At 44.7% G+C, this 15,765-nt stretch overlaps 1 protein-coding gene across 3 annotated transcripts in view; it reads left to right on the forward strand.

The window, feature by feature from the left end:
* LOC133660574 (OTU domain-containing protein 5-A-like) overlaps positions 1-14,423 on the forward strand; it is a 48,894-nt gene extending 34,471 nt beyond the window's left edge. For all 3 annotated transcript variants that reach the window (XM_062064129.1, XM_062064135.1, XM_062064144.1), the window contains one exon: positions 11,203-14,423. In XM_062064129.1, the coding sequence (XP_061920113.1) occupies positions 11,203-11,339 (137 nt within the window). In that variant the 3' untranslated portion in view covers positions 11,340-14,423. The remainder of the gene's footprint in view (positions 1-11,202) is intronic.
* The last annotated feature ends 1,342 nt before the right edge of the window (positions 14,424-15,765 follow it).

Genomic DNA, 15,765 nt, shown 5'->3' on the forward strand with positions numbered 1-15,765 from the left:
GTCACACTTTGAACTGGACACCAAATCTGTTATCTGTTTCTTTGTCAGTTAGTCTTTAAAAAGTCTTTACCAAGTCTTTAAAATATTTTCTTGGATTTTAAATTTTTTTTTTAGTTTTGTCTCTCTTAGAATTAAAAATGTTGAGCAAAGCGAGACCAGCTTGCTAGTAAATAAATTACATTTAAAAAATAGAGGCAGCTCACTGGTAAGTGCTTGTCAAGTGTTTTGCTTTTTTCACTGTGCTTATCCCACACTTGAAGGGATGTACCAATGCTGAATGTGGCTTCTGGATTTCACTCAAAAGACCAGACCGTAGTTACTTTTTTCCTTTTATTTTCCCTTAGTTTGCAACAGCTTCTTTTTTCTTCTTTAGTCTTTTTAGCAGTCTTTAGCAGTGTTAGTAGACTTTAGTAGACTTTAGTTTCTTTAGCTGTCATTAGCTGTCTTTAGTAGCCTTTAGCTTCTTTAGTAGGTGAAAAACCTTTAAGGACAAAATACCACAAGATTAACATGCTGTAAAAAATCAATCAATTATCAATCCCATAATTTACAATTATTAATTAGGCTATCAAATACTTAACAATGAAACAAGTGCGAGAAAATGGATTAATATTTTCCCTTTAAGTTAATTCAGATTTTAAATAAATTGTCTCAACATAAATGCACCAAGATACATATAAAATACATTTAACACCAGAAACACAATAGATAAATGCAGCAGAAAACCCAATATGCAAATACATAAATACCTAACCAATTAACCACCTATTTTAGATACATATTTAAAATCCATATCCAATATAAATATATTATTAATTTAGCAGTGAAACACTCAATCTTAAACACTGTCTACTGGTAGAAAAATACCCCTTTTCTATGGCCTCACCAGCAGCCAATGATCCAACACAGTTAAATCCAACACTTTAAGTTGAGCGACTTCACCCTCCTGATGAAGCAAACTGCTCCAACATTTATCAAACTAAGCAAAGAATCACAACCAGGGGCACCGCTAGGGATTTTGGGCCCCATGAAAATAATCTTTACAGGGCCCCCTGTATTATAATTTCATCATTATTAGGGGCCTCTCTGGGCCCCCCTCCATCATGGGCCCCTAGAATCTGTCTCCTTTACCCCCCCTTTTCGGCGCCCCTGATCACAACACTTCCTTACTAAACAACAGTTACACAAAACACCGTGTGTATTTAGCCTCCAGACTAAGCACGCTACATGCACACAATCTCACCAGCGCAACAGGTGCGCCACACCCACAAAGAGAAATAAAGTGCAATCTTACCGGCTGTCCGTTCAGCTTTTGGTTTTGGTACACTTTTGGCACAACTCTGTGTTATCTGTAAGGAACCAAACCTTTCTCCACTCTGCGCTGGCGTCTTTTGTACTCCTTGATTTGACACAGCTGTCTAATTACCGGGCTCGCGCACCAGCAGACGAGACGGGAGCGCGCCGCGTTATACCTGCGCGTGAACGTAAACTGATAATAATGCCGAATTATATACATTTCCTGGGGTTGCCTAGGTGAATAGGGATGTGGATGTGCTCTAAAATAAAATTAATTTTATTAAGTGGGGTTTGTCTGGTTGCCAAGCAGCCGCAGTTACCCGCTCGCTTCCCTGAGGACAGCAGGAACTTCACTCTGTGACAGAAAACACTGTGAGTAATGGCTTCCTGCGCGTCTTGCACCATACTCACGGAGAGGTTGGCTCTGCTAGAGGGCCGTGTCCGCCAGTTAGAGCAGAGTAATCTCGTAACTTTAGATGTTGCGGACACATCTGCTAGCGTTAGCTGTAGCGAGCTAACTAGCCCAGCTTGTAGCAGTCCTAAGCGGCCTACAAGCTACGGTGTACCGGTTGAGACGCATAATAGATTTAGCTCTTTAGCTAGTCCTACACCCCAGTCTACCGGGCACCACACCTTAGTCATAGGGGACTCCATCACCCGAAACATAAAGCTTAGCAAACCAGCCACAATAAAGTGTATCCCCGGGGCCAGAGCACCTGACATTGAAGCTAATCTTAGGGAGCTAACTCGCAACAGGCCTAGTAAACACGTACGACAGGCTAATCGCACCACTAATTATGCGAATATAGTTGTACACGTTGGCTCCAATGACACTAGAATGAGACAGTCAGAGATTACAAAGAGAAACATAGCCAGGACTTGTGATCTCGCCAGAAAGATGTCCAGGCATCGAGTAATTGTCTCTGGCCCCCTGCTTGCGAGAGGCAATGATGAAAGATATAGCAGATTAGTCTCGCTTAACAAGTGGCTGACTATCTTCTGTAGGCAACAGGGACTAACGTTTATTGATAACTGGCCCTCTTTCTGGGGCAAACCAGGCTTGCTGATGAGAGATGGCCTTCACCCTAACCAGGAAGGCGCCATCTTCCTGTCTAGAAACATAGACTACTATTTAAGTCTCACTTGACTGACTACACTAGAGCAAGCCCGGTCACAGGCAATTACAATGTCTGTTAGTCCGGGTGAGGAGTCAGTTAAGCTAGAACTAGCCAGCGCCAGGCTGGATAATCCATGTACGCATAGCAATTCTCTTAGAATAATACACAATTCACATAATGTTTTTTCTGTTGTGTCTGTGTCAGAGGTGGACATGCATTCTACTGAGGTGGCAAATTATGATATGTCCAGTCTATTGCAGCACCAAGCAAACAATCGGAAAATTCCCGTCATATCAATTTCTAGATATGGTCGAAACTATTTAAAGTGCACTACGCATAATAAACGCAACATTGTTAATATTGCTACCACGGATAATCTTAACAAAAACTCGTCAAAACAGCCCAATACCTATAATATGGGCTTTTTAAACATAAGATCATTGTCTCCCAAGGCGTTATTAGTTAATGAGGTCATTAGAGACAACAATCTTAACGTCATTGGTCTTAGCGAAACCTGGCTCAAACCAGACGAATTTTTTGCGCTCAATGAGGCATCTCCTCCTAACTATACGAATGCGCATGTTGCCCGTCCTCTTAAAAGGGGAGGGGGTGTCGCACTAATATACAATGAAAATTTCAACCTTACCCCTAACCTAAATAATAAATATAAATCGTTTGAGGTGCTTACTATGAGGTCTGTCACACCGCTACCTCTCGACCTGGCTGTTATCTACCGCCCCCCTGGGCCCTATTCGGACTTTATCAGTGAATTCTCAGAGTTTGTTGCTGATCTAGTGACGCACGCCGACAATATAATCATAATGGGGGACTTTAATATCCATATGAATACCCCATCGGACCCTCAGTGCGTGGCGCTCCAAACCATAATTGATAGCTGTGGTCTTACACAAATAATACATTAACCCACGCATCGCAACGGTAATACAATAGATCTAGTGCATGTCAGGGGTGTCACCACCTCCAAAGTTATGATACTTCCATATACTAAAGTAATGTCCGATCATTACCTTATAAAATTTGAAGTTTTGACTCATTGTCAACAAGCTAATAATAATAATAACTGCTATAGCGGCCGCAACATTAATGCTGCCACAACGATGACTCTTGCTGACCTACTGCCTTCGGTAATGGCACCATTCCCAAATTATGTCGGCTCTATTGATAACCTCACTAACAACTTTGACGATGCCTTGCGCGAAATTATTGATAGTATAGCACCGCTAAAGCAAAAAAGGACCCCTAAAAGGCACACCCCATGGTTTACAGAAGAAATTAGAGCTCATAAATTATCATGTAGAAAACTGGAACGCAAATGGCGCGCGACTAAACTTGAGGTTTTCCATCAAGCATGGAGTGATAGTTTAATAACTTATAAACGCATGCTTACCTTAGCTAAAGCTAAATACTACTCAAATCTCATCCGCCTCAACAAAAACGATCCTAAATTTCTGTTTAGTACAGTAGCATCGCTAACCCAACAAGGGACTCCTCCCAGTAGCTCCACCCACTCGGCAGATGATTTTATGAATTTCTTTAATAAGAAAATTGTACTCATTAGAAAGGAGATTAAAGCCAACGCATCCCAGCTACAACTGGGTTCTATTAACACTAATACGACTGTATATACGACGGACACTGCCCTCCAAAATAGTCTCTCTATTTTTGATGAAATAACATTAGAGGAATTATTACAGCGTGTAAGTGGGATAAAACAAAGAACATGTTTACTTGACCCACTTCCTGGGAAACTTATCAAGGAACTGTTTGTATTATTAGGTGCATCAGTGTTAAATATTATAAACTTATCACTTTCCTCCGGCACTGTTCCCCTAGCATTCAAAAAAGAGGTTATTCATCCTCTGCTCAAAAGACCTAACCTCGATCCTGACCTCATGGTAAACTACCGACCGGTCTCCCACCTTCCGTTTATTTCCAAAATTCTCGAAGAAATTGTTGCACAGCAGCTAAATGAACACTTAGTGACTAACAATCTCTGTGAACCTTTTCAATCCGGTTTCAGGGCAAATCACTCTACGGAGACAGCCCTCGCAAAAATGACTAATGATCTATTGCTAACGATGGATTCTGATGCGTCATCTATGTTGCTGCTTCTTGATCTTAGCGCCGCTTTCGATACCGTCGATCATAATATTTTATTAGAGTGTATCAAAACACGTATTGGTATGTCAGACTTAGCCTTGTCTTGGTTTAACTCTTATCTTACTGACAGGATGCAGTGCGTCTCCCATAACAATGTGACCTCGGACTATGTCAAGGTAACGTGCGGAGTTCCCCAGGGTTCGGTTCTTGGCCCTGCACTCTTTAGTATTTACATGCTGCCGCTGGGTGACATCATACGCAAGTACGGTGTTAGCTTTCACTGTTATGCTGATGACTCTCAACTCTACATGCCCCTAAAGCTGACCAACACGCCGGATTGTAGTCAGCTGGAGGCGTGTCTTAATGAAATTAAACAATGGATGTCCGCTAACTTTTTGCAACTCAACGCTAAGAAAACGGAAATGCTGATTATCGGTCCTGCTAGACACCGACATCTATTTAATAATACCACCTTAACATTTGACAACCAAACAATTACACAAGGCGACTCGGTAAAGAATCTGGGTATTATCTTTGACCCAACTCTCTCGTTTGAGTCACACATTAAGAGTGTTACTAAAACGGCCTTCTTTCATCTCCGTAATATCGCTAAAATTCGTTCCATCTTGTCCACTAGCGACGCTGAGATCATTATTCATGCGTTCGTTACGTCTCGTCTCGATTACTGTAACGTATTATTTTCGGGTCTCCCTATGTCTAGCATTAAAAGATTACAGTTGGTACAAAATGCGGCTGCAAGACTTTTGACAAAAACAAGAAAGTTTGATCATATTACGCCTATACTGGCTCACCTGCACTGGCTTCCTGTGCACTTAAGATGCGACTTTAAGGTTTTACTACTTACGTATAAACTACTACACGGTTTAGCTCCAGCCTATCTTTTGCCGATTGTATTGTACCATATGTCCCGACAAGAAATCTGCGTTCAAAGAACTCCGGCTTATTAGTGATTCCTAGAGCCAAAAAAAAGTCTGCGGGCTATAGAGCGTTTTCTATTCGGGCTCCAGTACTCTGGATTGCCCTCCCGGTAACAGTTAGAGATGCTACCTCAGTAGAAGCATTTAAGTCCCATCTTAAAACTCATTTGTATAATCTAGCCTTTAAATAGACCCCCCTTTTTTAGACCAGTTGATCTGCCGTTTCGTTTCTTCTCTCCTCTTCTCCCCTGTCCCTTGCGAGGGGGAGTTGCATAGGTCCGGTGGCCATGGATGAAGTGCTGGCTGTCCAGAGTCGGGACCCCGGGTGGACCACTAGCCTGTGCATCGGTTGGGGACATCTCTGCGCCGCTGACCCGTCTCCGCTCGGGATGGTTTCCTGCTGGCCCCACTACGGACTGGACTCTCGCTGATGTGTTGGATCCACTGTGGACTGGACTTTCACAATATTATGTCAGACCCACTCGACATCCATTGCTTTCGGTCTCCCCTAGAGGGGGGGGGGGGGGGGTTACCCACATATGCGGTCCTCTCCAAGGTTTCTCATAGTCATTCACCGACGTCCCACTGGGGTGAGTTTTTCCTTGCCCGTATGTGGGCTCTTCACCGAGGATGTCGTTGTGGCTTGTGCAGCCCTTTGAGACACTTGTGATTTAGGGCTATATAAATAAACATTGATTGATTGATCAGCTGACGAGACAGCTGTTCGCCGCTACAGTGCTGCTATTTGAGCTATTTTTAGAACAGGCCAGTGGGCTACTCATCTGGTCCTTACGGGCTACCTGGTGCCCGCGGGCACCGCGTTGGTGACCCCTGCTCTATATAATCCACTCCCTGTGAGAAGTGGGAGCGCCAGAGGTCTCGGCAGGAAGCAAGTTCCTCCAGTGAAGAGGGGTTGATCTGGAATCTCTTCAGTGTGGTCTTCATTTGGTCTTTGAACCGCTTCTTCTGCCCACCAGCACTGCGTTGGCCTATGTGTAACTGACCATAGAGGATTCTACGTGGGAGTCTATGGCGGGCATTCGGATGACATTCCCCAACCACCTGAGTTGATGTTGGGTCATGATGGACTCCACGCTGCAGCTGCCTGCCCTCTCCAGGACTTCTGTGTGTGGCACTTTGTCCTTCCATGTGATGCCAAGGATCTTCTGGAGACATCTTACATGGAAGGTCTCCAGGCTTCTCAGATGGCGGCTGTAAATAGTCCATGCCTCACATCCGTACAGTAATGCAGTGATGCATACTGCTCTGTAGACCAGCACTTTGGTGTAGAGTTTGAGGTTGCTGTTCTGAAAAACCCTTCTCCTTAGACGACCAAAAGATGCTGATGCTTGCTTGAGGCGGTTCTGGATCTCGTCATCCATTGAGCAGGTGTCAGCCATTGTGCTCCCCAGGGATTTGAAGGTGGGCACCGTGAGCAGCTGTTGCCCTGCTGCTGTGAGGGTTATTGTGGGGTTTTGTAGGAGGTCAGCACTGGACTGACAGAGTACCTCTGTCTTCTGGGTGTTGATCGTCAGTCCCATTCTGGTATATGCAGTTACAGCTGCCGAGAGGATGTTTTGCAGAGCCTGTGGTGTATGGGCAACCAGGGCAGTCATCGGCGTATTACAGCTCAATGATGGTCTCCGAGGTCAGCTTGGTAGTTGCCTGTAGCCTCCTGATGTTAAACAGGTTACCATCAAGCCTGAAGTCTATGGTAACTCCAGCCTGCTCCTCCATCCTCCTGCGTAGCAGTGTTGTGACACAGACGAGGAAGACGTTGAAGAGAACTGGAGGCAGCACACAGCCCTGCCTCACTCCAGTTTTCACACCAAAGGGCTCTGAGCTGTGTCTTCCCACTACCACTCGGGCCATCATCCCAGAATGGAACTGCGCAAGGATGGTGAGAAACTTGGGTGGACACCCAAATCTCTTCAGGACTTGCCACAGTAGGTCGCTGTTCGCTGTGTCAAATGCCTTTGAAAGGTCGACAAAGGCAATGAACAAGTCTTTGTGCTGCTCCCGGCATTTCTCTTGGAGCTGACGTGTCACAAAGATCATGTCAACTGTCCCCCTGTCCTTCCGAAAACCACACTGCGACTCTGGGTTGACCCGTTCTGATATTGCGGGGATGAGTCTGCGGAGCATGACCTTGGCAAGGACCTTTCCAGCAATGGCCAACAGAGAGATACCCCTACTACTGGAGCAGATGGATTAGTCTCCTTTGTTCTTGTAGATGGTCTCAATGTTGGCATCTTTCCACTGTTGTGGGACACACTCTCGTCTCCACACCCCGGAAATGTAGAGATGCAGTGTCCGTGTACAGAGGTAGCCTCCTTCCTTGAGAAGTTCAGCCGGGATGCTGTCAGGTCCAGGGGATTTATTGTTTCTCAGGGTTTTGACTGCATGCAGGATTTCTTTGAAGGTTGGGGGGAGGTCGAGATCTGGCAAGCTAGGATGTTCAGGGAGCTCTGCAAGGGCAGTTGGGTCCACTGGGGTGGGCTGCTTGAGCACAGTGTTAAAATGCTCAGCCCACCTATCCACTATCATAGCCTGATCCTTGATTAAAGATGTTCCATCAGCAGATCTAACAGGTGCCAGGGAGCAGTTTTTGGGGCCGTAGATGGTTTTCACTGCATCATAGAAACTGTGCATATCATATCTGTCAGCGTGAGACTGGATTTCATTGGCCTTTGAGATCCATTACTCATCTTGCAGTTTTCTGAGAGTTGTTTGGGCCTCAGAACGAAGGGCTTGCCATTGCTTTTTATGGAATTGGGATTGTGGATTGTTCAGGGTGGCTCTGTGTGCCTTGTGCATTCTGTACAGGAGGGTGGAGATCTCTCCAGCATTCTGGTCAAACCAGTCCTGGTGTTTCTTGGTTTTGAAACCAATGGCTTGGGCTGCAGTGTCAAAGAGGATGGTGGATAGAGAGGTCCACTTCTCTTCCATCCCAGACTCTGAGGTGATCAGCAGCTCAATGTCTGCCAGCTTCTCAGCTAGGGAGCGACGGAAGTTGTCACGGGTGTTGCTGCTGGAGAGTCTGGCACAGTTGAGTGTTTTCCTCTTTAGTCCACCGTGACGTGTTAGGGGCCGAACATGCATTCTGACCTTTGTCAGAATCATGCGGTGGTCGGTCCAGCAGTCTGCCCCTCGCATAGCTCTTGTAATGAGCACGTCCTTGAGGTCAGCCCTCCTCACGATCGCATAGTCGATCAGGTGCCAGTGTTTGGACCTGGGATGCATCCAGGATGCCTTATATTTGTTCTTTTGTTGGAAGATGGTGTTTGTGATGGTAATATTGTTTTCTGCACAAAGACTAAGGAGTCTCATGCCATTGGGGTTGACTTTTCCAATGCCGTGGGCGCCGATCCCACCATTACAGTTTTGCGTGTTCTTTCCGACTCTTGCATTGAAATCACCAAGCAGCATGATTTTGTCACTCCTCGGGATGTGACTGACAATGTCATCGAGTGCCTGGTAGAAGCAGTCCTTCTCTTCATCATTGGATGGCAGAGTTTGTGCATAGGCACTTACCAAAGTGACATGTCTGCATTTTGCAAGGGGGATGCGAAGAGTCATGAGCCTTTCACTGACACCCACTGGTGATTCTGTGAGCTTGAGCAGAAGGCTGTTCTTGATTGCAAAACCAACTCCGTGAAGGTGTGGTCCGCCCATGGAGTATCCTTTCCAAAAGAATGTATAACCCTCTCCTACTTCATTGAGTGAGTCTTCCTCGAGGAATCGGGTTTCACTGAGTGCTGCCACATCCATATTGTAGCGCTTTAGCTCGCTGGCAACAAGTGCTGTTCTGCGCTGTGGTCTGTCCGGACTGGCATCCAGGAGTGTCCTTATGCTCCATGCTGCAATTCTAAATGGTATTATCTTTGTATTTCGACCGCGTAATGGAATGTCCCAACAGGTGCGGTTTCCTGCCCGGGTACTCTGTTGAGTGGGCAATCTTTAGGCCACCTTTTCTAGGCCTTTCCCCAATTGGGTTAAGCAGTGAGGCCCCTAAATAGGGGCTGCTCAGACGCACAGGAGTCTGCCGGAAACAGCTGCCACTCAATCCCATCTGCTAGCGACCGTTGTCCTGTGCCGCTGACGTGCAGAGTTCCAGCTAAGAGCTTCCAGCTTATTCAAACCTTCCCCCGTTACTGGACGCTCCATCTCCGCCAGACTTTTGAGGTCGTAAACTCAGGTAAAGAAGATACTTGCGCAATGATGGTTTTTAGAGCGGCATGAGGGGTGCGCTTTTCCCAACGCCACTGCCTTCATTGTAAGAAGATGGTTCCAGTGGCAAGGGAGACCCTAGACGACCGGCATCTCCTTACAACTGCAGAAAGCTGCCGGAGTCCAGGTTTTTGGGAAACCGCCTCAAAGCGTGCCGCCACCAGCTTGCTTTTCTGTCAGGGTGTGCTCCCTTAGCCTTGGTCCGCTTTTACAGCCATTGTGGTGCTTCTCACTTCTACCATCTTCTGACTGCTCCACGGTTGAGGTCTTCGGGATCACTCTTAGTCTGGACTCTACCCTTCGACCTGTTCGGCTTGGGTAACCCTGCCAGGAGTACAAGACTCCAGCCGACATAGCTTTAGGGGTCATGGAGACGCGCAAAGTGCCCCACCACGATAAGGTGGTGATCCCGTCGGGACACTATACACACACACACACACACACACACACACACACACACACACACACACACACACACACACACACACACACACACACACACACACACACACACACACACACACACATATATACATATATATTACATTATGTTAAATGAAGAGTTTCTGTCTCTGATAGTTGATATAATAATGTAAGTGCATCATTAAGCCTACATGAACTCCATGGTGTTCAGGGATGAATAGTCTCTCCTATTGCTATTGTACTATTTTTTCAGCTATAGTTACATTAATCATTAGTAATGAAGCAGCCTAGTTTTCAATGGCAGGGTCCCTGCTATCACATGTTGATAAAAATATAACATTTACATAATAAAAATCAACTACAGGCTTCCCAAATGCTGTAATAAATTAAGCATGATGAGTTGACTTGAAACTGTTTAATGTTGCACTTTTTATATGTAGAAGAAAAGCTTTGTCATTTTATTTAATCTGAGCAACAACTTAAGGCAGTTTTTTGTACCGTTACACCCCTATATATATATATATATATATATATATATATATATATATATATATATATATATATATATATATATATATATATATACACATATATACACACATATATACATATATATGTATATATATATATATATATATATACATACATATATATGTATATATATTGAGGTCACATCCTATATATATCTTATATATGTGTGTGTGTGTGTATATATATATATATATATATACACATAAATATGTGTATAAATATATATGTATATATATATATATATATATATATATATGTGTATATTTTATATATATGTGTATGTATATTAATATATATATATATATATATATATATAGTTACGTTACATGCAGTCGGCTTTCGGACACATTTTTTAGCCCAATGCGGCCCGCAGGTCAAAAAGTTGGACACCCCTGATCTAAGGTATTCTGTGACCGCTGTGGGCATGTCATCTAAACTGTGTGTGTGTGTGTGTGTGTGTGTGTGTGTGTGTGTGTGTGTGTGTGTGTGTGTGTGTGTGTGTGTGTGTGTGTGTGTGTGTGTGTGTGTGTGTGTGCGCGCTGAAGGTTTGACCGACTGGGAGGACGACGAGATCCTGGCGTCGGTCCTGGCCGTGTCCCAGCAGGAATATTTGGACAGCATCAAACATCAGGGCGGCGCCGTGCAGCATCGAGAGCGTGAAGCGTCACCTGACAGCAGCTGATGGACACAACACACGCACGCGTGACCTATGACCCCGACCCCACTCGTCACCTCCGACCCCTCAGAAGACCGCCAGGGATACAATCGACCCGAAAGAAAGAAACGCAGTCTCTCTCTCCTCGTCCCTCCATTCCTTCTCTCCGTCGCCATCATGGATCCTCCCAGCTTGTCTTGGTTTTACGAGCCACCCGCCAACCCCACGCTAGCCGACCGCGCCATTTACGATTGCCGATCACTTTGTCGAAGGAGCCGCTCCGTCGGCGAATACGCGTCACACGTTGCGTCCGTGATGGGTGTGGTCACATGACCTCGCCTTCAATCATATTTATTTATTCTGGTTTGCACATGTGCAGTGAAAGCGCTATATTCACACACGTTTCCGCGGCGTTAGCCGCTAGCAGTTAGCCGGGACAAAGGGAACTTCATACCAGGTTAAAATGTCTGCGCGAAACGATCGAACGCCTTCGTAAAAATGTGGAAATACTTTTTACAGAGTTAGCGTTAGCACTGTGCTTACGGGCTCGTTGAGGTCATCCTGGCGGCCTTCAGTGCTAATCGCTATCGACCACGCAGCACAATGGCGTGCGAGTGAGGCTAACCCAAAAGAAAAGACAGCGGCGAGTACGACGCCACATGCTATGTTAGCATGTTGTCAACGCTAACGCCTGAAGTCTTACTGTCGTACAATTGAGAAGTACTTCCTGTCTTCAGCCAGTGTGTTTACGTTCCATCGTCCGCTTTGAGACTTTTTTTTTTTTTTTTTTTTTTTTAATATAACATCTAGCTCTTCCTCTTCTTACCGCCATCATCATCATCATCATCGCCACAGACTTCTTAGCAGCATGTTTGATCACGACCAATATCGCCATGGAGACAAAAGCGACAAACGAAAAAAACGGAAAAAAAAAACGTAGAGAATTGTCATACTTATCCTCTTGATGATTGATTATTGTTGTTATTATTATTAATAATATAAGTTTGTTTTATTTCATCGCTTGGGATGAAAATATTTTTTTTCTTGGAATAAAAAGAGGAAAATGTTTCGGACAAGACGTGCCGAGTGGTCTTTAAAAAGTGACGACGTCGGACTTGTTTTGTGACGAAGCGCTCGGAGCTGAGGTCCGCACACTGAAAAATTAAAGCATGCGGGGGCCATTTTTATATATATTTTTTTACCTTTAGGGCTCTCCTCAAGTCCCGAAAAGGTTCCCATAAGTCAGATAGTGTATTTTTTTTTTTATTCAATGCTTGAATCTCCAGATCAGAGATGCCCAAAATGGGCAATTTGGCTCGTTGTGTCATTTTGTTTGGCCGGGGTGGCTACCAAGTTGAATACATATCATCACTGTTACCATGTTTCCATTTACAGTAAGGCACTGTGAAAACAGTAATTGTAGATTTTGCAGTAAAAATAACAGTGAGACAGTTTTTCAATTTATAGTGATGCACTGTAATGCATAGATTATACGGCACTTTTTTTTTTTTATGGCAGCTCACTCACCAAGATTTTTACGTAAAAACAGTGGTACAGTTTTTTATGATTTGTGTACTTTTTTGATAATATGAGCACATAATTCACTTGTATGACCCAATCCAGACAACCTATCCTAGTCATGGGGCAGGAAAAAAAAAGTCAACACACAAAACACAAACTGCTCACTGAAATTTGTGGATGTTATAAAAAAAACTGTCCCATCACCATAACAAAACATTACACCCATTTAAATCCATTCCTAGGCATGATGGGAAAATGCAAAACCCTCCACACATAACCATGTTTAACTTTTAGCTGATTAAATACAAAACTTTAAAGAGGTCGTCAAAGAAGTAAACACACACACACACACACACACACACACATATATACTGTGTAAATATTGGCTTCATTTTGAAAGCAAGTTACCCGTCAAATGAGTTACGGCCCAGGCCTGGTGGGAGTCTCGTATGAGGGGTTGAGATCTTGGCCGCAGTTTCTCTCTCTCCCTTGTGTGTGTTTGCAGGTTCCGCACCTGCAGCTGGTTGGGCCTCATCAGCGGGAATGGATATCAGCTGGGACCTCAGGACCTCAGCCCTGTTTTCTTGCACCATTAAACCGTCGTACTCTTTTTTTTTTTTTTTTTTTTTGTTATATAAATTATTATTTTGTACACGTTTACCTTCAGGCTCGTCTCCCCCTTTGTCATAAAAACTACATAAATGAAAAAAACAACAATAACTGGTAGCTCAGTCGCCAACATTTTACTGTAAATAAAAACACAACTGTGGTATCGTTTTTCTAAACTTAAAAATTAAAATCCCCAGTAAACAAAAACAGATCAAAACGGAAGTTTAGTTTCCTCTTCTGACTTTTTTTACTTTTTCAAAGTAAAAGTGGGGATATTACGTTACCCGTGTGCCTGGTTAAAATGTATTAGGATTTTGGAGCCCTGCACAAATTACTAAGACGTGACACGAGGACGGACGTCTACAGAAACCCCTACGCAGATATCACACGTAAGTGAAGGCAAAAAAAGATTTGTTCAGGAGCTTTTTACAATAATATAGTACAGTTTTTTTTCTCACAGGCCCTACTTTAACTTAATAAGGGGGCTATTAATATGCTATGTTGCATGTGACGTCACATCCGTTTATCTTAATTCACACGATGGTCAAGCAGATTGAGCATAGTGTAACATTTGATTTGGTATGTTATTCTTATTTATGTATGGAAAGTCATTTGTGTTAGGCACGAATTCTATGTACATATTAACGGGTCACATTACGATTATTTTCAGGTAACACATTTGGTGTATTGTGATTTATTTTATTTTATACAGTCCCGTAATTTGGTTCCTACCTGTTGTTTCCGCGTACCCGAATAGGGAACGGACAAGGGAAGTCAAGCGTGTCTTTACGCTGTGGTACTTTTAGCAAGGAAGATAATGTAACCTATTTTTATGGGCATGCCTCTTTATGATGTTAAGTTCCTGTTATAAGCTGTTTTACAGTATATGCTTTGAGCTTTTATTTGGAAGGCGCCTAGAGCGGAAGTGAGGTCATGTTGTGTGAAGCGGGGGTTTTTGGAGGGGAGAAAAATAAAGTGGTCCTCGTGTGAACTGGAGCCTCCGTGTTTGTTATTTTGGAGTTTTATACAGTATAGGCGATATTTATAAACCCTCGGTTACATTGGTGGCAGCGGTGGGATTTAGGTCCCGCAAAAGAAAGACGTTTAATTACTGCAAAGTTCTGAGAATCAGTTAGCTTCATAGTTAGCCGCAGCTAGCAACGGCGGAGCGTCGTCTTGTCAGGAAGCACGAAGACTTATTTCATCTTGCTGCTGCAATGTGGAATAAAAGCGAGGACCCGCTGGACTATAGCTACAGAGAGCAACGTGGAGACAGATCGTTCGCCAGCAATGTAAAAATTGAGCTCCCACAGCCATTTTCCGGTGAGGAAAAACAAAGTTTCCCCTGCTGGGCCAGGCAATATGAAGTAGCAGTGAAGGCGCTGGTTGGAGGCACGGGCAGTAGCTTTGATTATGAACTGGTGAGGACTTTACCCACGCGGCTGACAAAGGCTGCTTTTCTTCTATGGGATAGCTTTCCAGCTGCTGTTCAGGTGGACTACGATCAGGTGAAAGAGAAATTGCAGGAGGCTTTCGGACAAAAACGTTTCCTAGACTGTTTCAGAGCAAACATCTCTGCCCGCCTACGTGCTCCCGGAGAGAGTCTGGAAGTATACGCAGCAGACATAAGCAAGCTAGTTCAAGAAGCATTTCCAGGCTACGGTGATATAGCCCAGAAAGAGGAGAAATTTTGCAGATTTTTGGCTGGACTCGACCCAGCTCTGAGAGCTAAATGTCATGAGCAGGGAGCGACTGATTTGGAGGAGGCCCTGATCATCGCTGGCCGGTGTGAGATGGCCAGAGAGGCCCTAAAGATGGACTATGTCAGCACACAGGTACGCCCACCTCCCACTGAAAGCGGTACAGCGGCCATGGTGCACTCCATATCTGATGATGGCGGTGGGTTGTATAGGACTATGGACAGACTTACGGCAGATATGAGGGAAATGAGGATAGAAATGAAACGAATGGCAGAGGAAAACACCCGACTGCGATCCAGCCACTGGAAAGATGAACGGCGAGCACCTCATCCAGTACGTGGAAGTCAGTGTCAATGTACTTGTGGGGAGCAAGGCTGTCCGTCTCGCCCATGGGGTCAACAGAGAGGGCGTTCACCTGACCGTGGCTATGAACAGAGAGGGCGTTCACCTGACCGTGGCTGGCGCGAGCGGCGCACAGAAGGAGGGCCGAGGGAGAAACAGGACTATTGGGGCCCCTACAACAACCGAGCCAACTCCCCAAGTTGGCGGGGGCCAAGACCTGCTAGAAGCCCCTCTAATGAGGAAACACAGAGACGGCGAGGTGTGCATTTTCTCTCCCCCAG

The sequence above is a fragment of the Entelurus aequoreus genome, linkage group LG01 (assembly GCF_033978785.1).
Source record: "Entelurus aequoreus isolate RoL-2023_Sb linkage group LG01, RoL_Eaeq_v1.1, whole genome shotgun sequence".
Lineage (NCBI taxonomy): Eukaryota > Metazoa > Chordata > Actinopteri > Syngnathiformes > Syngnathidae > Entelurus > Entelurus aequoreus.